Source organism: Pleurodeles waltl, chromosome 3_1 (genome assembly GCF_031143425.1).
Source record: "Pleurodeles waltl isolate 20211129_DDA chromosome 3_1, aPleWal1.hap1.20221129, whole genome shotgun sequence".
Taxonomy (NCBI): Eukaryota; Metazoa; Chordata; class Amphibia; order Caudata; family Salamandridae; genus Pleurodeles; species Pleurodeles waltl.
In genome coordinates, this window is record NC_090440.1 from 467783802 (window position 1) to 467810033 (window position 26232).

General features: G+C 44.2%; 1 protein-coding gene across 7 annotated transcripts in view; it reads right to left on the minus strand.

Moving 5' to 3' along the window:
* Positions 1-26232, minus strand: part of AKAP13 (A-kinase anchoring protein 13) — a 1053268-nt gene that overhangs the window by 362758 nt on the left and 664278 nt on the right. For 6 of the 7 annotated variants that reach the window (XM_069222736.1, XM_069222738.1, XM_069222735.1 and 3 more), the window contains one exon: positions 16599-16721. The exons of the other annotated variant lie outside the window; for it this stretch is intronic. In XM_069222736.1, coding sequence (XP_069078837.1) covers positions 16599-16721 — 123 coding nt within the window. The remainder of the gene's footprint in view (positions 1-16598; positions 16722-26232) is intronic. 7 annotated transcript variants of the gene reach the window in all.

Sequence of the window (26232 nt, forward strand, 5' to 3'; positions counted from 1 at the left end):
GATAAAGGGAGAAGGTGGAAATAAATGTTGCAAACCCTTAAGAAACCTCATCACAATGGGTGAAGTGATCAAAGAGGGTTGATTCAGCAACCACAAAAAAGGCAATAGAGCCCCTTAACTGTGCCCAAAGCAACTCCTTGCTGGGCCAGGGGCAACACAAAAAGCAATATTTTGGATAACCTGGCTTGGAGTTGGTGAATCTGTCAAGTACCGCACCAAACCACAATCTTGTCCCAGTGGTGAATGATTACAAAATATGTCAAAGGCCATCTGGCTGACCAGATGATATCTACAACTTCGGAAAGGAGGTCAAATACAGTCAGCTGGCATCACTCAAACTTCAACAATGGAGTTGAACATTGCACAGCCCCACGTGAAGAAAGTAGCAGCAGTAACAACTAAGGACTACTTCTAGTGATGCCAACACTTTAAGGCTCATTTGGCCAGAAAGGTCGCAACTTCCTGCTACAAGAGAGCTCGATAGTTCTATGTGAGCTGGTCTGTGAATGGTTGTAAGGAAATGCCTTCCTTGGCATGGTTACCCCCCTGACTTTTTGCCTTTTGTTGATGCCAGTTATGATTGAAAGTGTGCTGGGACCCTGTTAACCAGGCCACAGCACCAGTCTTCTTTCCCTAAACTATACCTTTGTTCCCACAATTGGCAGAGCCCTGGCACACAGAAAAGTCCCTTGTAAATGGTACCCCTGGTACCAAGGGCCCTGTTGCCAGGGAAGGTCTCTAAGGGCTGCAGCATGTCTTATGCCAACCTGGGGACCCCTCACTCAGCACAGGCACACTGCCTCACACCTTGTGTGTGCTGGTGGGGGGAACATGACTAAGTCGACATGGCACTCCCCTCAGAGTGCCATGCCCACCTCTCACTGCCTGTGGCATAGGTAAGTCACCCCTCTAGCAGGCCTTACAGCCCTAAGGCAGGGTGCACCATACCACAGGTGAGGGCATAAGTGCATGAGCACTATGCCCCTACAGTGTCTAAGCAAAACCTTAGACATTGCAAGCGCAGGGTAGCCATAAAGAGTATATGGTCTGGGAGTTTGTCAAACACGAACTCCACAGTTCCATAATGGCTACACTGAAATCTGGGAAGTCTGGTATCAAACTTCTCAGAACAATAAATGCACACTGATGCCAGTGTGGGATGTATTGTAAAATACACCCAGAGGCCCTGAATACCAGTCCGACTCCTAGTGCTAGGCTGACCAGTTTCTGCCAGCCTGCCACAACCAGGCGAGTTTCTGGCCACATGGGGTGAGTGCCTTTGTCACTCTGTGGCCAGGACCAAAGCCTGTACTGGGTGGAGGTGCTTCTCACCTCCCCCTGCAGGAACTGTGACACCTGGCGGTGAGCCTCAAAGGCTCATGCCTTTTGTTACAGCACCCCCAGAGCATCCCAGCTAGTGGAGATGCCCGCCGCTCCGGCCACTGCCCCCACTTTTGGCGGCACGGCTGGAGGAGATAATGAGGAAAACAAGGAGGAGCCACACACCAGTCAGGACAGTCCCTAAGGTGCCATGAGCTGAGGTGCCTCCTGCCTTTAGAAATCCTCCATTTTGAGATTGGAGTATTCCCCCAATAGGAATAGGGATGTGCCCACTCCCCTCAGGGAGGAGGCACAAAGAGGGTGTAGCCACCCTCCAGGACAGTAGCCATTGGCTACTGCCCCCCCAGACCTAAACACACCCCTGTATTTAGGGGCAACCCTGAACCCAGGAAATCAGATTCCTGCAACCTGAAGAAAGAAGGACTGCTGACCTGAAAGCCCCGCAGAGGCGACAACTGACTTGGCCCCGGCCCTACCGGCCTGTCTCCAGACTCAAAGAACCTGCACAGCGATGCATTCGACAGGGACCAGCGACCTCTGAGGACTCAGAGCACTGCCCTGAATCTGGAGGACCAAGAAACTCCTGAGAACAGCGGCACTGTTAAAAAACTGCAACAACTTTGAAACTTTAAAGAAACTTTCAAAGAACTCTCTCTTCCCGCCGGAAGCGTGAGACTTCACAGTCTGCACCCGACACCCCCGACTTGAGCTCCAGAGAACTAACACCGCACTCCCAGGGGACTACGACGGCGTGGGTAACCTGAGCCGACCCCCCTGCACCCTTACAGCGACACCTGCAGAGAGGATTCAGAGGCTCCACCTGACCACGACTGCCTGGTAACAAGGAACCAGACGTCTGGACCAAGCTATCAGACGAGAACCGGAGCACCCCTGTTCTTCATAGGCACCTAAGTGTTTTGGGCCCTCCTTTGACCTCTGCACCTGACCGGCCCTGTGTTGATGGTGTGGTGACTTTGGGGTTGCCTTGAACCCCCAACAGTGGGCTGCCTATGCTCAGGAGACTGACTGTGTAAGTGCTTTACTTACCTGAGAGACCTAACCAAACTTACCTCCCCCAGGAACTGTTGATTTTTGCACTGTGTCCACTTTTAAAATAGTTTATTGCCATTTTAAGTTAAACTGTGTGTACTACTGTTTTAAATCAAAGTTCTATACTTACCTGTGTGAAGTACTGTGCATTTTATGTACTTACCTCAAATCTTGAATCTTGTGGTTCTAAAATAAATTAAGAAAATATATTTTTCTATATAAAAACTATTGGCCTGGAGTCAAGTCTTTGAGTGTGTGTTCCTCATGTATTGCCTGTGTGTATACAACAAATGCTTAACACTACCCTCTGATAAGCCTACTGCTCGACCACACTACCACAAAATAGAGAATTAGTATTATCTAATTTTGCCACTATCAACCTCTAAGGGGAACCCTTGGACTCTGTGCACACTATCTCTCACTTTGAGATGGTATATACAGAGCCAACTTCCTACAATGGTGTAAGGTGAAATGGGGGAATATGAGACCGGAAGCTATAACCCCGTCATAGTGTAGGACCTACTTGTCAGACGTTTTTGCCTTCCACCCTGGCAAAAAAATCTGATCCAGCCTCCAACAGGGAAGTTGTGTGCCTCAAAAGACATGCCAAACCAGCTTTAAGGTTGTGGTAGGAGAAGGGGTGGATGGCTGCTCCAGATTTTCAAGTGGACTGTGGGAACCACAGACTCAGACATGCTGGGCAGGCTGAACTTAATGGCAATATTGAAATCCCTACCATAGCCACAAAGGGGGCAAAACTGCTTGTGTGGCTGACAAGGGGATGGGGGTGGACAGGTCCAAGGAGATCTTCCTCATCAAAAAGTCAGGAGCCACTGAAAGGCATGTCCATTAACATGGACAGAAAGTAGCCGGGGAAGCCTACAGAACTAATCCAGGCATGCCTCCTGATAGCCACACTGGTACCCATTGACCTGCCTAGACAACCCGTGGTATCCACTCCACAGCGTATGGTAAACGTAGTTGCATCACAGCCACCCTTGATAGCCTGTGTGAGGACTGGATGCAAAAGGTCAGGGACACTGGGTAAGACTTGCACAATTGAGTCCCAAAAGGCACGAGTATAATGCCCAAAGAAGCAGCTTGTGTTAACAGAATGAACTGCCAAACGGGCTGATGAAAAAACATGTTTACCAAAGGTCTCAGTGTGTTTTGACTTTTAAATTGGTGTGGCAGGAAAAGCATTAGGGTTAATCTTCCTCATTGAGGACTGCATAACTAGGATCTCAGGCATGTGGAGCAGAATCCGAAAGTCCAGATAGGGGCTGTAAGAAGGGTGTCAGTGAGAGCTTCAATAAACAGAAGTGGCTCAGTATTTGGTTCTCGAAACTGAAGCACCTTGATAGACTCTGCATCCTTTTTGTGGTTCTTCCCTAACTTTCCTGCCTTCAATCCTCCTGATTGGCTGACTTTGTTTTTGCTAGCTTTAGGACTGCGCACTTTAACACTGCTAACCTGTGTTAAAGTGCTTGAGCTCTCTCCTTACAAACATGGTAGAATTGGCTTACACTCAATTGGCACATCTAATTTACTTGTGAGCCCCTAGTAAAGTGGTACTCCTTGTACAAAGGGCCTGGAAATAAACGTTACTGGTGGGCCTGTAGCACTGATTCCACCACTCCTTTGAGTAGCCCTAAATATGTCTCAGGCCTGCCACTGCAGTCTGTGGTTGCAGTTGCAAACTGTCATCCCGACCTGGCAAAATAAACCTTTTGTCAGGCCTAAACTTTCCTTCTTAGTACTTTTAAGTCACTCTTGAGGTAGGCCTGAACAGCCCACAGGGCAAAGTGCAGTGTATTTCAAATGTAGTCAAAACCATGAGAGTACACTGTTCCATGAATAGTGGTCCTCAATATCAAGTCGGAGAGGAGAAAGGGTCACCTGAAGCATTAGCTAGTTAGGAGCAAGAGTCTCTACCCACCATTAGGTGGCATGCTTCATCATCGGGCCTGTTCCTTGTCAGGCCGGCTCTGCTATTCCAATGAGCCCCACGAGGGGGCACCTTGCTGGAGATCTTTTTGATGGGCGCCAGTGAAATCTGTAAGAGTAAAGTGAGGCCCAGTGTGTGGTGTAGTAAAAAACCCACCCCCCGGGTGACCAATTCTGTCCAGCATTGGGTCCCTCTTGGAACCCTTATCCAAGTTTTGTGACCACTTCTTACAACCGGTTGGGATATGAAAGACATCCTGAACCTCATCGATGTGGTCAACACGGAAGGGCCTTTTGATTTTGTGATTAGGCTTGACGTAGAAACTCTATATACCAACATAAAACAAAAAGTCACCTTAAAAATTATAGTGGATTTACTTCAGGCTTAGGTTTGAGATTCACCGAACCATACTGAATATGCCACACTAGCCCTTTTTCCAGTTTGAAGATTGTACTATCAGATTTGGGAAACTTCGATGGGCATTACCTTTGCTCCGAGAGTGGTGTTCCTCTAAAATGTACAACTTTGAAGGGCAAGATGTCTTGGATCAGAGCAATCCCTTCTTCCAGAGCATCAAATATATGGCTTCGGTACATTGATGATATCCTCATTATCTGAAAGGGTGATACTGGAGATACCCTACATTTCATAGGATTGATTAATGGACTTAACCAATATCTCACGTTCACTGCCTCCGCTTCTGAGGAAGAAGGAAAATGTTACTTACCATTAAGCATCTGTTTGCGGCATGTAGTGCTGTAGATTCACATGCTCTGCATACTCCTGCCATGTAGTGTTGGGTCCGGAGTGGTGCAAGTTGCTTTTCTTTGAAGAAGTCACAGGATCGAGTGACTCCTCTCAGTGATACTGCACATGGGCATTGACTTCTTCGTTAGACTGTTTTCCCCCAGGCGGGTGAGAAAAGGAGTTTAGAGGAAGTATAGAGAAAGAGAAATAAATGCAAATTTAACTACATATGTACAAATATAACGTAACTGGAAGGGCCACAGGCGTACAGGGAGGAGGAAGGGCTCATGTGAATCTACAGCACTACGTGCCACAAATAGATGCTTACTGGGTAAGTAACATCTTCTGTTCGATGACGTGTGACTGTAGGTACACATGATCTGCATAGACTTAAAGCAGTCTCTCCATAAAAGCGGTTGCTAGCCTGTGGGAGTTGCAGTTGACTAGAAAAGTGTTCCTATCCTAGCTTGACCTACATTGGCTTGCTGACATGCTAGTACATCCACACAGTAATGCTTTGTACATGTACGTGGTGTAAACCATGTAGCTGCTTTACAAATGTCAGATATAGGGATGTTTCCAAGGAAAGCCCTAGTGGCACCTTTTTCCTAGTAGAATGTGCTCTACAAGTAACAGGTAACAGTCTTTTTGCTTTAGCACAGCAAGTCTGTATTCACTTAACTATCCATCTACCTATGCCATTTTTGGATATTGCACTGATCTTGTGAGGTAGTGAAAAAGCTACAAACAGCTGTTTAGTTTTCGTAAAGTCTTTGATTCTGTCAATGTAAAACAAAAGTGCTTGTTCAACATCTAGAGTGTGGAGAGCTCTTTCCGCAATAGAGTTATCCTGCGGAAAGAAGGCTGGTAGCTCAATGGATTGGTTTATATGGAACTGTGAAACCACTTTAGGAAGGAACTTCGGGTTTGTGCGAAAGACCACATTGTCTCCATGAATTTGGAAGAAAGGCTCCAAAGTTAGGGCCTGGAGCTCACTGACACACCTGAGTGATGGCAAGAAAGCCATGTTTCAAGAAAGGTATTGAAGAGGCCATGAATGAAGTGGCTCAAAAGGAGGGCCCATGAGCCTGGTAAGCACAATATTGAGGTTCAAAGATGGCGCAGGAAGCACCTTGGGTGAGGTGGAATAGACTTTTTAAGGTATTTCATGAAAGCTTTAAAGAATGGAATTCTGGAGAAGGAACTATGTTGTCTGTTCTGTAGATATGCAGCTATTGGTGTGAGTTGTAAGCGAATGGAAGTGTAAGCTAAATTAGCTTTTTATAAATGGAGTAAAGAAACAATGTCTTGAACAGTAGCTTTAATGGGGTCAATGCATTTGGGTTAGCAGCAGCATACAAAACGTTTCCATTTTGCACCATAACATGCTCTGGTTGTAGGTCTGTGGACTTCCCTGAGAAAGTCCATGCACTCCGCAGGCAATCCTAAGTAACCAAACTCTATGACTTCCAGAGTCGTATCGCAAGGTTGAGTGACCCGAGGTCTGGATGTCGGATTTGTCCCTGATTTTGAGTGAGAAGGTTCCAGCCTGTTGGGAAGCTTCTTGGGGGGGACTACCGATAGGTCCAGAAGTGTGGTGAGCCATGGCCGGCGCACCCACGTTGGAGCTACAGGGATCATGGTAAGAGACGTTTGCCTGATCCTTCGAACCAGAAATGGAATGAGAGGAAGAGGTGGTAAGCACATTTCCCTGACCAATTCATCCATAAAGCATTGCCCTTGGATAGAGGGTGTGGATACATGGAGGCGAAGCTTGGGCATTTTGCGTTTTCTGCTGTAGCGAAAAGGCCTGAGGAGTTCCCCACTTTGTGAAGTATGTTTGAAGGACTTGCGGGTGGAGTTCCAATTTGTGGACTTGTTGCTGCATCCTGCTGAGCAGGTCTGCAAAGCCGCTGTTTGTCCCTGGGAGAAACTCTGCCACCAGGTGCATGTGGTGGTGGTGAGCCCACTTCCATATTGTCTAAGAGAGATCTGACAGTTGGGATGACCCCGCCCCCCTTCCTGCTTCTGTATGTAATACATGGCTATAATGTTGTCCGTTCGGACTAAGGCAACTTTGTGAGACAGGTGATGAAGAAAAGCTTGCAGGACTAGAAACATTGCCTGAATCTCGATGTAACTGATATGTAGGGATTGTTGACTGAGATCCCAGAGGCCCTCTACTGTGAGTTCTTGAAGGTGTGTGCCCAAACCAGTCTGTGATTGAATGACCTGAGGCACAGGGTCCAGAAAAAGCTGCTGTTTCTAAAGGTTGGTGGTGTTATACCATTCCAGAGAGCGGTGAGCATGGCAGTCTAACAACACTAGGTCTTCCACGTGACCCTGTGAATGAGACCACTGACAAGACAGACACTGTTGTAGGGTAGGCATGTGGAGTCTGGGATGGGGAATGATGGCAATGCAGTACGCCATCATCCCTGGCATGCGCATATTAGTCCATTATTGTGTATGTGCGATTCTCCTGAAGTTGGGGGAGAATAGACTGAAAACTCGGAACACGGCCCAGGTTGGGGTATGTTAGCCCCAACTCTGCATTGAGAATAGCTCCTAGATAGGGCTGTATATAAAGGGTTTGGAGGTGGGATTTTGAAAAGTTGAGTGTGAAGCCCAGAGTGTGAAGGAAATCTACTGTCAACTGGGTGTGATATTGGCACTGTCGTAAGGTGCTAGCTCTGATGAGCCAGTTATCTGGGAAAGAGAACAGATGTATTTTCTATCTTCTGAGGTACGCGGCAACTACTGCAAAGCACTTTGAGAAGACCTGGGGAGAAGTTGTGACTCCGAAAGGCAGGACTCTGAACTAGTAATGTTTGCCTGCAACAACGAATCATGGGTATTTTTGGTGTGCAAGGTGGATGGGAATATGAAAATAGGCATCCTTTTGCTCTACAGCCGTCATAAAGTCGTCTTGTTGCAGAATTGGGATAACGTCTTGAAAAGTAACCATGTCAAAGTGTTCTGAGAGAATGTATTGGTTTAATGGTCTAAGGTTTAGACTAGGCCTGAGACAGCCGTCTTTTTTGGGAAAGAGGAAGTATATGGAGTATACCCCTGAACCCTGGTGGTGTAAATGAACAGGCTCGATGGCTCCTTTGAGAAGAAGGGATGGAACTTCTTGCTAAAGGGTGAGGTGCTTGTGGATAGCCTGTGAGCGTAAGGGGGAATGTTTGGAGGATGGTAATGAGCTCCAGAAAACAACAATGTTGGATAATGGAAAGGACCCATTGGTCTGGGGTGATGTTGACCCAGTCTGAATCAAAGTCTTGAAACCATATTACGACAGGTGTAGAGTGAGCAAGGGGAAGACACTGCTTTAGAGTGGAGGAAGAGCACTGGAAGACAGTGCTCGTACCTCTGCCCTTTTTGTTGTTTCCTTTGTAGGTCCCTCTATAGAAATCTCTAGAATAGAACAGTGGAGGCTGTCTGGTTTGGGAAGTGGACACCTGGGAGGATGTGGGTTTGTAAGCCCCACTGAAAGTGGGGCGATGAAAAGTGGCCTTTTGTGTGTTGGACTGTACAACACCCATGGCCTTTACTGAGTCTGTCTTTTTTCAGATTCAAGAAAATATCACACGAGGGCCAAAAAGATGCTCCTTGTCAAAGGGCATGTTAAGGACCGCTTCCTGTACCTTTGAGTTGAAACCAGAGCATCGGAGCTACGCAAGCCTTCTTATTAGGACACTTGTAGTTATGGTGTGTGCAGATGTATCTGGGGCATCAAGGGCACAGTGTATATAATTATTAGTTGTTTGCTCCTCTGCAACAATTTGTTGCTATCTCTTGCAGTACTTCTCCCCGAGAAACTGGAGGAGCTCCTCCATTTCATCCTAGTGAGCCCGGTCATATCTAGCCAGTAACGCTTGTGAATTGGTGATACGTCAATGGTTGGCTGCCTGTGCAGCCACTCTCCTCAGCAGCATAATTTTTCCCAGGAGGAGGAGAGTTCTCTGTGGCCTAGCTTTTCGTGCAGTGGTGACTACTATGGAATCTGGAGGGACCTGTGACATAATGTATAATGGATCTGAGGGAGCAGGCTTATATTTCTTGTCTACTCTAGGGGTGATAACCCTAGAGCAAAAGGGCTCTTTGAAAATCTCCTCGGCATGACCAAGCATGGCAGGGAGCATCCGGAGAAATTCGATATCCCTATGAGTACATGTAATCATATCAAACTGGAAGTCCTGTTCAATAGGGTCCCTGTGAAGATCCACACTGTGGAAAGTGGCTGAACCTTGACAGTACTTGCTGTTAGGATGTACAACCCTCTGGTGGTGAGGGGCATGCAGGTACAAGTCTGGATCAATGGACAGGATGGAGTCAGGGTCATAAGTGTCCCAAGGATCCAGGTCATGGTCTGTCCCACCTAAATCTTCCCCAACATATAGAGGTGATCCCTGAGGGGTATAATCTTGTGCATTAGGCAAGGCAGGTGAATAATGAGGGAAAGGAGGTGGTGGAGAAGAAGGGGGTGGAGGAGTTGGAAGGGGTGGATCAGGTGGAGGAGGTGGACAAGGCTTCTGATGTGTGCTGGTGGCCTTTTTTCTTGTTAGTCTTCTTTGGAGGTGGAGAAGTGTCCAAAGCTTCTTGGAAAGACAGTTTCCTTTTGAATAGTACATGGGGAGAAGCAATAATGCGTCTTGAACCTTCCTGCATAGGGGGTTCACCGCTGACGAGCTTCCACAGGAGAAGGTGCAGCCAAAGATTGACTGGAGTCTTTCTGCTATGATGTTTATGGATCTGTGGATTTCGCAACCTAACTCTTCAGTGGGTGCGATTTTGTCAGCAACCATGTGGAGGCGGTAGCCAGTCGGCTCGGATCCAAAGTTCGGACTGAGGTGCCGGAGGTCAAAGTGGAAGACAATGTCTTTGTTTTGGCTATTTTGGGAGCCGAGCTGGAGGGGGGACTGGGGGGGGGGGGGGGGGGGGGGGATTTTCGGATCTGGCTATGGCCTGATGGCAGAGGCAGTCCTGCGACCTCTACAAGTTTTTTTTAATAATCTTGGGGTGGGTAGGAGGGACCATGGTACTCACGGGTTGTGCAGATGTTCCCTTGTGGCTTTCGATATCCAACCGCACGGCAGAGTCCTGGATCGAGAACGCCTCCTCTTGTTGTTCAGGTTTCTCCTGAGCGTGTTTCTCCTCAAAGATGTCTGGAGTGTCATCCAGAGTCTTGTGCAAAATCTCCAGTCGATGAGCTCTTCGGTCCCGAAGCGTCTTCTTCAACTGGAAGGGTCTGCAGGCATCACAGGTAGCTTCCTGGTGATCGGGGAGAGGCACAGGTTACACACCAGATGTTGGTTGGTGTGAGGAAATTTAGAGTGGCACCGAGGACAGAAACAAAACAGCGTTTGTTCCATCAGCTTAGCTTAATGGTCAGTGCTGCATGGTGGGATAGGCCCGAGATGGGTGAGGATGCCCCGGAGGGAGCACAGTAGCTACCCGGACTGGCGATTCAAGACGAACACTTAGGAATGTGTGATCCAAACACAATACTTTTGGAAAAAAGAGAACAGAAAGAAAGGTTTTGAACTGGAGTGAATCGAAAGGCGGAGTGAAAACAGACACGGCAAAGACAGACACGGCCGAACCTGGTGGTTAAAAGAAAACAATGCAACAAAGGAATTGGTGCGCATGCGCGGTATCATCAAGAGGAGGAGTCACTCGATCCTGTGACTCTAAATGCTTCTTAGAAGAAAAACAACTTGCACCATTCAGAACACAACACTAGATGTTGGGCATATGCAGAGCATGTGTATATACAGCCACGTATGCCACCAAACATTTCTTTTTTAGACTTACTAATCACCATATGTGAATGGAGGTTAGAGAAGACCACTTATCATAAGAAGACCAACTGTAACAGCTTACATTTGTTTGAGAACCATCATCCCTGGGCTTTGAGGACAAATCTTCCCTATGATCAATTTTTAAGAGCCAGACGCAATTGCAGTAAACTACAGACATTTGACAATCAGGCGAGGGATCCTACACAAAAATTGTTGATTTGTCACTACGCCCACACATTATTAACATAGCACGGAAGAGAGCACACAATAACCATAGGGAGGCTCTGTGGGCTACTTACTAAACCTGGACAGTCAAGACTTACTTGCGTTACCACATATACACCTTTATCCAACAAAGTCAAAAGTTTTTTTTAATAAACGGGCAATACTGAGAAGTGGGGATGACACGATCGACAAGCCCCTGTTTGCTGTCAAGTGGAGCCAAAATATTACCGACATTTTGGTATACAAGAGACCACGACAGAAGTCATTAATGCAACCCAGGACTGTCTCCAGTAAATGTCAGCTACCCCCAGTCAGAGGTCACCATCCCTGCGGCCAATCTAACATCTGCCGACATACAACTACCACCAAATATGTAGATCTGGGACCAGCTGGGACTTGGAATACACAAACTGTAATAGGAAGAACTCCATATGCCAGATTATTTCCCCATGTGGTCTTCGCTACATAGGCATGACAACCAGACAAGTTAAGGTCCGGTTCAATCAGCACCACATCACCATGAGATGCCTACTGGCTGTCACCAAATTAAGTGCACACTTTATAGGGAGACACCATACCCCGGACAACCTCTGATTGGTTGTCCTTGAAACCATCATATACCCATTTGACATGACAAAAAAAAGAAATCTTGGAGAAGGAACAGAGTGACAGCACAGGGTTAAACAATTACACGGACTACATTTTTTAAATTTTATTTTGGGGACTCCTGCTGGGGTCCTACGTTACCCTACTTTGTTGTTTTGGCTGATTACAATTCCAACACTGATTTCTGCATAATGTTTATTTTGATACTGCATTGCCAGTTTCACAGGAGCTGTATGGCCCACGATTTTCTAAGGGGCCCTTTCTCTGACTTTAGGAGGGTAAGTGTAAGGAAATGCCTCCTTGGCATGGTTGCCCCCTGACTTTTTGCCTTTGCTGATGCTATGTTTACAATTGAAAGTGTGCTGAGGCCTGCTAACCAGGCCCCAGCACCAGTGTTCTTTCCCTAACCTGTACTTTTGTATCCACAATTGGCAGACCCTGGCATCCAGATAAGTCCCTTGTAACTGGTACTTCTAGTACCAAGGGCCCTGATGCCAAGGAAGGTCTCTAAGGGCTGCAGCATGTCTTATGCCACCCTGGAGACCTCTCACTCAGCACAGACACACTGCTTACCAGCTTGTGTGTGCTAGTGAGGACAAAACGAGTAAGTCGACATGGCACTCCCCTCAGGGTGCCATGCCAGCCTCTCACTGCCTATGCAGTATAGGTAAGACACCCCTCTAGCAGGCCTTACAGCCCTAAGGCAGGGTGCACTATACCATAGGTGAGGGTACCAGTGCATGAGCATGGTACCCCTACAGTGTCTAAACAAAACCTTAGACATTGTAAGTGCAGGGTAGCCATAAGAGTATATGGTCTGGGAGTCTGTCAAACACGAACTCCACAGCACCATAATGGCTACACTGAAAACTGGGAAGTTTGGTATCAAACTTCTCAGCACAATAAATGCACACTGATGCCAGTGTACATTTTATTGTAAAATACACCACAGAGGGCACCTTAGAGGTGCCCCCTGAAACTTAACCGACTGTCTGTGTAGGCTGACTAGTTCCAGCAGCCTGCCACACCAGAGACATGTTGCTGGCCCCATGGGGAGAGTGCCTTTGTCACTCTGAGGCCAGTAACAAAGCCTGCACTGGGTGGAGATGCTAACACCTCCCCCAGGCAGGAGCTGTGACACCTGGCGGTGAGCCTCAAAGGCTCACCCCTTTGTCACAGCCCAGCAGGGCACTCCAGCTTAGTGGAGTTGCCCGCCCCCTCCGGCCACGGCCCCCACTTTTGGCGGCAAGGCTGGAGGGAACAAAGAAAGCAACAAGGAGGAGTCACTGGCCAGTCAGGACAGCCCCTAAGGTGTCCTGAGCTGAAGTGACTCTAACTTTTAGAAATCCTCCATCTTGCAGATGGAGGATTCCCCCAATAGGGTTAGGATTGTGACCCCCTCCCCTTGGGAGGAGGCACAAAGAGGGTGTACCCACCCTCAGGGCTAGTAGCCATTGGCTACTAACCCCCCAGACCTAAACACGCCCTTAAATTTAGTATTTAAGGGCTACCCTGAACCCTAGAAAATTAGATTCCTGCAACCACAAGAAGGACTGCCTAGCTGAAAACCCCTGCAGAGGAAGACCAGAAGACGACAACTGCCTTGGCTCCAGAAACTCACCGGCCTGTCTCCTGCCTTCCAAAGATCCTGCTCCAGCGACGCCTTCCAAAGGGACCAGCGACCTCGACATCCTCTGAGGACTGCCCCTGCTTCGAAAAGACAAGAAACTCCAGAGGACAGCGGACCTGCTCCAAGAAAGACTGCAACTTTGTTTCCAGCAGCTTTAAAGAACCCTGCAAGCTCCCCGCAAGAAGCGTGAGACTTGCAACACTGCACCCGGCGACCCCGACTCGGCTGGTGGCGATCCAACACCTCAGGAGGGACCCCAGGACTACTCTAAGACTGTGAGTACAAAAACCTGTCCCCCCTGAGCCCCCACAGCGCCGCCTGCAGAGGGAATCCCGAGGCTTCCCCTGACCGCGACTCTTTGAATCCTAAGTCCCGACACCTGGGAGAGACCCTGCACCCGCAGCCCCCAGGACCTGAAGGACCGGACTTTCACTGGAGGAGTGACCCCCAGGAGTCCCTCTCCCTTGATCAAGTGGAGGTTTCCCCGAGGAACCCCCCCCTTGCCTGCCTGCAGCGCTGAAGAGATCCCTAGATCTCCCATTGACTTCCATTACAAACCCGACGCTTGTTTCTACACTGCACCCGGCCGCCCCCGCGCTGCTGAGGGTGAAATTTCTGTGTGGGCTTGTGTCCCCCCCGGTGCCCTACAAAACCCCCCTGGTCTGCCCTCCGAAGACGCGGGAACTTACCTGCAAGCAGACCGGAACCGGGGCACCCCCTTCTCTCCATTCTAGCCTATGTGTTTTGGGCACCACTTTGAACTCTGCACCTGACCGGCCCTGAGCTGCTGGTGTGGTGACTTTGGGGTTGCTCTGAACCCCCAACGGTGGGCTACCTTGGACCAAGAACTAAGCCCTGTAAGTGTCTTACTTACCTGGTTAACCTAACAAATACTTACCTCCCCTAGGAACTGTGAAAATTGCACTAAGTGTCCACTTTTAAAACAGCTATTTGTGAATAACTTGAAAAGTATACATGCAATTTTGATGATTTGAAGTTCCTAAAGTACTTACCTGCAATACCTTTCGAATGAGATATTACATGTAGAATTTGAACCTGTGGTTCTTAAAATAAACTAAGAAAAGATATTTTTCTATATAAAAACCTATTGGCTGGATTTGTCTCTGAGTGTGTGTACCTCATTTATTGTCTATGTGTATGTACAACAAATGCTTAACACTACTCCTTGGATAAGCCTACTGCTCGACCACACTACCACAAAATAGAGCATTAGTATTATCTATTTTTACCACTATTTTACCTCTAAGGGGAACCCTTGGACTCTGTGCATGCTATTCCTTACTTTGAAATAGCACATACAGAGCCAACTTCCTACAGTAAGACAAATGGCCTGTGTGTTTGGCATGCTACACCTGACTACACAACATACTTAAGATTATCTTACTGATGTGAAGGCATGTGTTTGGCGTTTGTTCACTACAATTCAGTTCATAAAGTGTCCATGTGGACCTTTCATGAATATACATGGGGCACTCCACCATAAATCAATATTGCGTCACTGCTTTTTTGTTCTGTTTTTCAGGTCACCTTAGGGATACATACATGAGTGAAAGTTTTATTTGTTTGTAGGAACACTCCAGTATGAGCATACTCTTAATCTCTTTTAGTGATGAGGTTACTCCCATTTTTTGTTTTGGTCCGGAAGAAACAACACCTGATCTTTTTGTACTACTGGGGAGTGAAACATGTCGACCATTATTCTGTAGCATTGCAAATTCAATACAAAGAATCACATTTGGAGAAGGTCGAAGCATCATCTCCAGTGACTTGCCCATTTTATTTTTAATCTTGCCATAATTAACCATGCTCATAGTAGAATATAACTACAGTACTTACAGTCAACTTCAGCCCACTTCTTTGCAGTCTTTCACTACACCACACACTGGGCCTCACTTTACTCTTCGAGATTTCACTGGTGCCCATCAAAAAGATCTCCAGCAAAGAGCCCACTGGACATTTCTGAACTCCTGCCTCAGTATGGACAGATTCAAGATGCTGACTTTGGTTTATGTCCTTTCGGCCTTGGACCCCAAAGACTGATTGGTGTCTTTGGACTTGGGAGGTGCATATTTCCTCCACTTTGTTGTGTGGTTGGAATTCTGCCTTTTCAAAGTTATGCACTTTGGCTTCACCTCTGCCATTCCCCCGGGTGTGCATGAAGGTAAGGTAATGTCATTGGTTACAGTCCATTTTTGCAGGTTCGGGTAACAGGTAGTCCCTTACCTCTATAACTGGCTGCTGTGGCAGACTCACCTTACTCACTCGTGGACCACCTAATTATGATCTGTTGATGCACGAACAATTGATAGTATTTGTATGCAATGCAATGCTACACAACGTAGCAACTCTAGAAGGATTCAAACATGCTGGTTGGACACATCACTAAGAGCACAGCATGCAGAGCTATTTTGCCAGGATTATCTTTTGCAAACAAATAGTATCGCTGACCATCACTACAACGGAAAAGACTGAACAATTAAAATTCAAGCTGAGAATACTTGAAAACTGTAGTGTGTGAAAGATCATGGGGTTTGTGAATGTAATCTGTGCACAGTAAGGCAGTTTGTTAATGTTCCTAGCCACAACATTATTACAGGGCACTTGTAACGGATTACGAGGGCACCATTTCCATCACACCACCAATTCTGAAACTAGGTGGTATTTGATATTGCTTCTGGTCATTCTTTGGCATATAGCTGGTGTACACTGAGATGCTAACAAAACGGCCTAGCAAAACTTCCCTAATGGAAAATGATGGATGGATGTTGCTATGGGAAATGACTTGTTACATTTTGCTTATTCTTGGATGGAAAGCTTTAAGTATCATGAAGATGATGTGTAGGATATAAATGTATATTTAATTTCAAACACAAATATACAGATCTATTGGGCTAAAAACGTAAAACATTTCAAAAACAGTTAAATCTGCTATTCTGTGCTACGGCTATGAATTTATTTGTGTGCCAAGCTTCTGAACAGTTTTAATAAATGAATTAAACCAGACACTACCGTAATAAATGGATTTTAGTTTCTATGATAATGAAGTGATAGTGTTAACCCATGCTAACAGTGGCAACTAAAAACAACGAAAATTTAGTATAGTACATGCATTGTGAGCATTAGACAAGTTTTTTGATTCTCCCCAAGGAAAGGTGGCAAATCAACAAGCAAAACCAGAGACGTTGTTGTAAAGGGACAGGGTTCACGTAAATCTTTTACTTACTATCTGACTCCTCATCACTGGAAGAAGAGCCAAAAGAAGAGATATTTTTAGACTTAACGAGCGGTGGGATGTTGAAGGGCAAGGAGAAGGATAGTCGCCTCTTTGGCCGAGTCCGTCTCTGGGCTGAGAAGCAGGTTAATAGCAGACATTAGAGCATGCATACAATTGCAGAAAAGAATAACGTTAATTAAGCATAGGCAAATTAAACAGAAAACATTGCAACTGGTCTTAGACACATAAATAAGCAAAGAAATGTAGATATCGTCTTTGTGGAATCATAGACTCAAATACTAATCTTAAGAATGACAGGTACCATATTTACCCATACAACTGGATTTTGAGGTTGGGGCGCTTCAAGTGTTTAGCCATATCAGATTTAGGGGCAAGTTTCTAACAGACAAGCCCAAACGTCATTTTAAATGCATGAAAAGAAAGATATTATCCCCTTCCAAAGGTAGCAGCGATGAAAGCTTCATGACATCTTCTGGCAACCAATGGTTTAATTTCTATTTCTACAACATGTTTACAAAACCTATCAATGCAGATGTCAATGCATCACATAGTTCATAAAATGCCAATCTAATGTTGGTTTTTTACTGACAGAGTGAGCAGCTATCTGGATTTGGTGGTTGTGACTGTATTACACTGGGTTTCCAAGTAATCAAACAAATGAACTGCTACAATGATCCACCAAATTAATTTATACCTGCATTCTTTAGCATCATAAAGAACATGCATGTTAACATATGAGCATGTGCAGCTACAAACAGAATAGAAGACCGCACTTGTGAGATATTAAAATGCAGGCCGGAAATATGCCCATAGGTGGCAAATTGTCACACACCTAGGTGCTGTTATCAATGGGAACAAAGTCACAAACTATTGTGATAGGATGGCTACATAAAGAAGAGATTCGTAAAAAAGAAGAAAATAGACATTATCTTCACTTTGGTGGGGGAAGCACTAAGCAGAGGATCATCTTGTTACCACACATAACCTAGTAGGCCAACCAGAAGCTCATGAAAGACATAGTTAATGCACTGGAAGAGGAAATATGCCCTGCTGGTAAGACAAGAGAAGGAGAAAGGATGGGATGGATTGTCCTGATGATGCTGGCGATAATGCCTGTAGCCGCTATATTGCTTGAATCAGGCAAAGAACAAATCTAAGACATCCTCTCTCTCATCAAATCTACATATGCTGGTCTCTCTACCCCTATGATACCCCTCCCTGTTTTACATTGTCTTCATCTTTCTCTCCCACGGCAGTTGCCATTTCCATGTCCCAAATTTAATTGTAAGCAAATGACTGCTTGTCTCCCTTTTTACTCTCTGCTTGGCTCATCCGCTTCCCCTGCCATAAAGTAAAAAAATGACAACAGCAACATACTCATTTGTCCTTATGTTACATATATTTCACTCACGGGTGGTCAGCACAATACGGACAACATGCTGGACATAAAACCTTCAGGCTTTCATACATATAGAAAAGAACTAACACGGAATATCAAGACAGACAATGTGTATACTGCATAATTTGAACAATGTAATACATGTAACTCAAGTCAAGCTTGTTTCTCCTATGCAGCTCCATCAAATGTGCTCTTTACCAACCACACACCATAAACCAGGGGAAAAACAATGGTCCTGACGCTGGTGTGAAGACTCAAGTGAGACTGGGCTTAGAAGTATGTCATAGTGACTTCATGTGCCTGTAAACCTCAGTCAACAGAGTAGGTTTGCTGCTGTCACAACAGATGCCATAAAGGGCGGGGGAAGAACACCAAGAGGAAATACAGCTCCAGAGTTGTCTACAAGTAATCAACTTTCTTGGTTACATCCTAAAAGGCCATGCTTTGACCTCTACTCTTGACCATCAAGAGGTGGCCCCAGCACCTTCATACCACACAAGCACTTTAACCTCCCGAGTGGGGCAGTCAGTGGCAAACACCCCAACCATTTTCGGATCCAACTTGCTCTCTTACTGATCCTATACTTAGTTCTACAACTGATGGAACTTATTAAACCTATCTTTTAAAATTTTTGAAGGGCCAAATGGGTGCAAACCACCAGGATGACAGTGGATGGAGGAGGTATGGCAATGAAAGAGTAGGGATGTGCTAAAGGTATACCTCTGCTCATGCTAAGTAAGCGGATGTTTAGTACTTATCAGGGGCATCCATTCACAAAATGTACTATTTTGTATAGATTAGTGTTATGTGCATTGTGATTTCATGAAGTATCATGTCTGATTGTTGGCTAAATAATGCCAAAGGTATCTCTGAGGGTATATGCGTGCTCTGTGACACCCTCCATCACAAGGCCAAAATGGCATCAGGACATGCAGGTAAAAAGGCTACACACTGTTAACTAGTTGGAGGGATAAGTGTTCATGCATCACATTCATACATATTGATCTATCAAACAGTGCGAAAGAACATGTGTTCAAATGTGTGAACTTACATTTTCAAGGAACATGTCCATACCATCACATGTGAAATGTACACTTCTAAACATCAAGTGGCTATGTACCATTGTATCATCCTGTGTCAAGTAGCTATCACTGACAAAAAAAGAGGCAACCGTTTTGTTTGGCATCAGAGAAATTTGCATTAACGATCATGAGGCTTCACCTGGCATTGCAGATGACTTACACACGGATGGAACAGTGATAATGATTGTTAAATGTTCAATCCGTCCTGGTGGCTGGCTGTTAAGTGCAATGTGGAATACAGTGTACAAAGGATACATGGGAAATGTCAAGAAAGTTCAATGGCTTTGACACTAATTTCTTGTCCAAATAGTGGCACAGCGAAGTGCTGCTGTTAACAGTTGTTGAGATCCTGCACCCCTGGGAAAGGCATGGATACTCGCCAGTTTCACCTTGCAGTTCAGACTAGACAGTTGCTTTTGGGCTGGAGTCAAGAGTGATTTATATACATTTGGTAACGGACTGATTTAAGAAATAACACAATCCAGTGTAGGACCCAAAGGAAGGTCAGGTGCTCCAACATTCTAAACTAGAGAAAAATTTGAACAGATAGTGGAAAGAGAACACATTTTACAGCATGCTTCACGGATTACATGTAGCCTCTTAAAATGAAACATTTGCCAAACTGGAGACAGTGTTGTAAATCTGGTAAAAAGGTTTGTATTTAGTTATGACCGTCTGCATAGATGAAGTCTGAATTTGTTGCATCGTCCCAAGTGCCTAGTTCGAAGGCTATGGTCAAGCTGAGAAAGGAAAGGATGCAAGAATCAATCACCTTAAGCTGATGTTTCTGTAGAAGGAATTGAAAGATCTTTCCAGTTAAACTGAATGAACGCAAGATGCTGAGTTGGTGTGTGTTTTAAAGGAGATATCTTCATCTAACCTGGCAAAAGTAAGAAAATAAATAAAATAAAATAAAATAAAATAAATGGACTGAAATGCAGCCCAGAGTTATTACCAAGCATTCCTATCTCTATTTGTTTTTCTTAGCCTGTAATAAACATCCTATCGTACCGCTGGACATCTATAAGGAGCCAGTGGCCAAGGAGGTCATTAAGCAAGTTAATATAGGCAGGTATGGTGTTGATGTACAACATGGATGATGAAAATCACCCCTCCAGTCACTAACCATGTACACGGTTACATGTGGCAGGGAATCAATAAGATACTATCAAACACAATATCTGGTATCTACAGCATTTAGTAAAGAAAAGAACTACAGCACCACACAGTCCTTAAAAGGTTGCAATCTATTGTTATTCATCATTTCCTCTGCCATGGCAAAGGATGTGCAAATTTTCTTGAATATCATATCTCTCATTTTCGGTCTCATTAACAGCACCACAGAAATGACATCTGAACCTGCTCTTCAAACTTTCAATTGTGTTGGATTGGTGAGAGGTGAAATGTAATTAGGTTAAGTCAGCAGTACTGTATGTGCACTCAGTTGATGCTACTGTCAAATATGAATGGCTTCCCATAAGTTTATCTTGAAATCTTGCCTGAATTGCATACAGTAAACAAAAAATATATAGCCTGCAATTCAACATCCACACGATAAAAGTAAAAGGTGCAACATCACACTTTCCTGTCTTAACACAATGGACCCAAATCACAAAGGTAAATTTACACGCCTCCCATTAATACATTTTCAAGAGTAAAGTTACTAAAAGTATCTTTTCACCTGTTGGTGGAGATCTCTGCCCTGCGATGTAGAATTCCTTACAGTAAAGTATACAGAAATTTATTAAACTTTATATCAAAAACTACTTAAATATTTAAATGTAAAATATAAAATACAAACTAATTTCTAATAAATAATATTAAACTGGGACTGATAAAAAACTTACAGCACAATAACTCTTCAGATTACATTTGTTTTAACAATAAAATCGTTTTAACATATTAATTCCATTTATAAAAAAACAACTTTTAGATAATGTGTTCTTAAACAAACACCCAAAACAATCTCACTTTTATTTATTTTGTAGTAAATCTGGTAAAAAGGTTTGTATTTAATTAACTTTTGGGTAGAATTCAGAGAATTATATGTACAAAACATTAAAAGTAATAATTAATTACACTTATTTTTTGTTATTGCTAAGATAATGATATGTGATGTAAATACAGAAGTATTTGTTTTAATTGTAATATTATTTCCTAAGGTGTGCTAGCTTAGTTCACTGCCACCATAGTTTTCTATAGGAATATCTTGCAGTACCAGTGGTTGGTCATATGTAGTGCCCGACTTACTTCAAGGCTGAGCTAGAGTACATTTAAGTCTGTTCTGACACCATTAGGGCCATAGTAACTTTAGAAGTGTATTTTGTGAATGGCAATGGTTTTGTATTACTATTTGCCCTCCAAACCCCTCCATAAGATTTGCTTAACACACCCATTATGGATAAATTATTCTTCATTATCCCATAAATCCCCCGGCACCTCTCACATTTACTACAAAATAGTATACTTTAGTGGAGATCTCCACATAGAAAATACAGGAGAGACGGAGGTGGAGATTTCCACCTGCAGGTTTGTAACTGACGCTTTTCTGTACTTTTCTATGTAGTACCAAATGCAGTTTGTGGATCGGGCACATTGCCTTTATTGCTGTGTTCTAGGTGGAAAAGGCAGAGCTCTAGTTTTTGCACAAATGCTCAGATTTAAGTGATAAAATGACATTTGATAAAAGCGAAAAAAAATAATGATGTTTAAAAAGGCACAGTAGAAATAAAACATACAGTGTTTCAAGTCTTCCTTTTTCCAAGCAGCAGGAGTATGCATGGATGCCCAATCAAATGCCATTGCAGCAAAGTATGCCTTCTCAGGTGTTCTGTATATTTTTATACAGGTCTGCCATACTTTAATCTAGTACAGTAACACATTTAAGGATTATTAAAAGGAAGCAGTCAGACACAGACATATTGAAAAAAGGGCTGTATTTTTTAATTATTCGTTGGCAATGTAGCTAATCTACTGTCAAACTCTATTCCCTGAGTGAGTCTAACAGAAACTTTCCCAGGAGCAAGACCGTTTACTTACTGTAATTCCGAGTTCACTTAATGGCATTCCGAGCAGGTCTGTTTTAGATATTATTTATAGCGTCCGTCGCCATCTAAACTGGTGCCAGTAATTTGCTTTGTATAAAAACATTACGTGCTACAGAAATTATGGCAAGAGGCTTCTTTGTAAATTGAACTAAGCTACTGTACCACCACTGTTGCTCTTATATTTTTGTGGTAGTGATTTCAAAGACTATGGCTGTCTGGTGAAATGTGTGGGGAAAACTAAATATATACTTCTATATAATGTAGTTCTAGAATGTGCCATATCAGAAAGTCCTGCAGGACAGAACGGGCAAAGTACCCGTCCCTACAGATCTGACTGTCTATGTAGTACTGTTTAGTGAACATTTGCAAGGATGCCCAAGTTGTGGCTTGACTGATATCAAGGACTGGAACTCCACCTGCTAACGCAGTGGTCGCAGCTGTTGCCCGAGTAGAATGAGTACACAAGCTCTAAAGTAGTTGCTTTGACCAGTGCGTAGCAGATCTTAATGTACAATATGGCTCATCTGGAGATAGTCCGCTTCTGCACTGCTCAACCTTTCCTTGCACCCACATAACTGACGTAAGAGTTGATCATCCATCCAAAACTCTTTTGTACATTCAAGGGTAGAACACCAACTCCCAAGGACCTGGCAGTAGCACTGTTGATTAAATCGCTCTGCCCAGGGAGTCGGTCATGTCCAGGCCACATCTGATATTAAACTTTGCTGCCTCCCTCCCATCAGCAGCTGCCTGAGAGAGTACAGCCCGCACCTCCTCCGGGACCGGTGTCAGCACTTGCGCAACCAAATCCCACAGTGTGTGGGAATAACAGCACAAAAGGCATGTGGCGTTCACTGACAGCAATTCTAGGCTGGAGGAAAAAAAAAACTTCTTCCCAAGTGTATCCAACCTATTGGATTACCTATTTGGGGGTGTGGAAGGAAAAACGCCCTGGGAAGTGGAGGCTTGGATGACCAAACTCTCAGGGGTAGGGTACTGTGTCAGAGCTTCGGTTCCCTGGAGCAGAGTGATAGCGGCGGGGATTGTCCTGTTCACAGGAGCCCCTGTGCTGGGTTTGGACCAGGTACCCAGTAGGACATCCGTGTGGGCTTCATTAAAGGGGAGTATGGGTTCTGAGATGGAAGCCCCAGGTTGAAGCACCACAGTCAGGAGGTTACTCCTGACTGCAAACAAAGGCAACTCAAAGTCCAAGACCTCAGTTGCTCTTCTCACCACCATGGAATAAGCCACGGTCGTGGGAGAAAGCATGCCAGTATCTGGAGAAGTATCCAGTCCATTGGCCACACCCAAGTCTGCAAGCCAGTTTATAGGATCTTGCAGCTGGTATTCTAAAGGATCCATTGATCCCTCCCATTCCTCACCATAACCCAGCCCAAAAGACAGGGGCTGAGGATCAGACATAGGAAGCAAGGCTCATGCCGGCATAGAAGTTGACGTTGCACGACACCCATCCGACTCTGTGTCGAGTCGGCAATGACAATGGGGATGGTGACGCCAGGAGCGGGGGCATCAAGACCGGCGTCGGGGTGGTAGCATTTATTGTAAGATCTAAAAAGTTTTGACATGCATCAGAAGGTGCGATACATTTAAGGGACTATCTTACACAAGAAGGATTACTTTCTTCAATCAAATTTTTCATATAAAATATTTTTTTCCAGTATAATACATTACACAGTATCTCATCTTATGACAAATCATATTACAACCGTACACAGTAATCTTAGGAAAATGATATCTCCACACAAAATTACATACAAAATATAATACAAGCAACATAACAGTGTCTAAAAAATAAATGCTTCACTGGTAATGCATTTAACATGTTGACAATGGCATGTAAATGTTTCATGTATGGTTCATGTTGTAAAAAATCTTCTTGTCAATATTCTAACTAAAGACACATCATGGGTGGCTTTCCAACAAAATGGATTTTAGTTACAAGTGTATAGCAGGTGGGACTACAATGATACACAACAGTGACTTTGTATGTCTTTAGTGTGAACCATACCAATGTGCTTGGTCTACACAGGGCAAGAGGTAAATCAATATTATGTGTAAAGTAGCCTTCTCATCACACAGATAGATGAACAAGAGGACACTACCACAGAAGGAACAAATCATTGTCAGAGAGGAACAGAATCACTGATATTTGTGCAATTGAAACAACAGTGGTGATGGTTGAAAACAGCACACATTAGTGCTATCCTGCAGTATCAGCAATGTCACTTTTAACTTTGCTTTAGCCTATAGTTTTCAAACAGCCACAATTTTCAATTAGACATCATTAGTCAATGAGTCACAATGTTAGCATTACATAAAAACAATCTGAATTGACTGGCCAACTTAAGCCTTTGGTTCTAGGCCGCATCCAGCACAGATTTTTAGTTTGCTCAAATAAGCTTGTAGTTTTTAACTAAGACTACTAAAAGCTGAACAAGCATGTCAAGCAGGGTGCCTCCTCTGGGCTGGTGCTTCACTTCTTGTTAGATAATCTTTCATTTGGACTGATTATTTTGGGGTCCTTTTTATTATCATTATTCCACCTAAACTACTATCCTAAAGTCTACCAGGTGCTCTTTCTTCACACAACTGAAAGCATTTCTACCACGACACTGTGGTTCCCACAGTGTCAACCGTTTTTTAGCACCCGACCTTTTCTCTACTCAAGTGGGTCCCCAACATGCTTTAACAGCATTGTCTCTTCTGCCTTAGAGGAAACTCTGTAATGCCACAATACAAAATATAACTGCTGCTCATCTCCGTGCTTAAAGATCTATAACCTGCTGAATGAGTCAGTTATGACATACATTTTTCCATGAAACTAGTTCATATAACTATGCTACAGAATCCACAGGCAGCCCAGTCTAGTGTCCAGTCACAACAGGAAGCCAGAGACAACATAACATGCTTCATGATATTTGGAGCATGTATTTACATGGGTAATCAGATGCAGTGTTTGACACCTTTTTTCTCATAACTGGTGCTCAGCTAGTTGTGTTTTTATGGTTGCCTCCGATTAACTTCCCCCAAAAATGTGTCCAGCTAGGTACATTAAATAACTTTTTCAAATTTTGCAAAAATACCTTTAAAGGCTCCCTAACTAATGGAATTTTACCTCAAGCCTGGAAATCTGCTCTAATAAGCAGGATTTAAACTCCTTTCATCCTAGTTCTCTTATGCCCTTTTCAAGAAAGCTCGTAGAGAATCTAGTCTGAAGCTGCAGAAAAACAGTAGGTCAAAAGTGCGTTCCCACTCACACCAGCAGAAGTTATGTCATTATAGATTCACACTTGCCATTCAACTTGTAGTTAGCAACAGTGGTAGCTTTGATATAGCTACCTCCAAATTCTCAAAAAAGGTTATCTATTTCAATCATTATATGACAGTTGTAAGTGCCTTAGTCCAATTTAGGCAAAATTATGCCAACTTGGTATATCTAGACACTCCTGGCAAACTCTATCGTCTTCTTTTGTTACAGAATGCCACTGCTCGCCTGGGTTTGGGCATAATCAGAGGCAAGCACATTTCACCAGAGTTCAGGTCCATTCTTCAACAGCCTATATGCCATAGGGTAGCCTTTAAAGCTGGACACTAGTGGCTGCAAAAATACGAGAACGCTGATCTATGGTAATAAGGCTGTTTACATAGGTGCTGCTAAACTCTGTAACTTGTGAAACCCCAACCCAATTAAGCTATTTCAGGAAGATTCCTGAAAACCTTGTTTTAATACATTTTTCCCTTCTGTTGCTCTATTCTGCCAGTTTCCCTCCCGTCTCTTGCTATGCCTTTTGCATGCATTTTAATTCCCCTCATCCTGCCTTTCTTCTACCCTCATGCCTTTTTTCATCCACTAGTCCTTGATTACGTAGTGCCCGGCCCTCTAATTGTGCACTGCATATATGCATTTTACTTATGCTGGGCTTTGTAGTAGATAATGGAGATTCCTTTAAATTATGGTCAGAAAACAACATACACATCCAATAATTTCCTAGTGCAGATATCTGAAATTACCAATGATCTTAAATGGTTTTACATATATATCACTTGAAGAGAAGTGCATGACATAACAATGT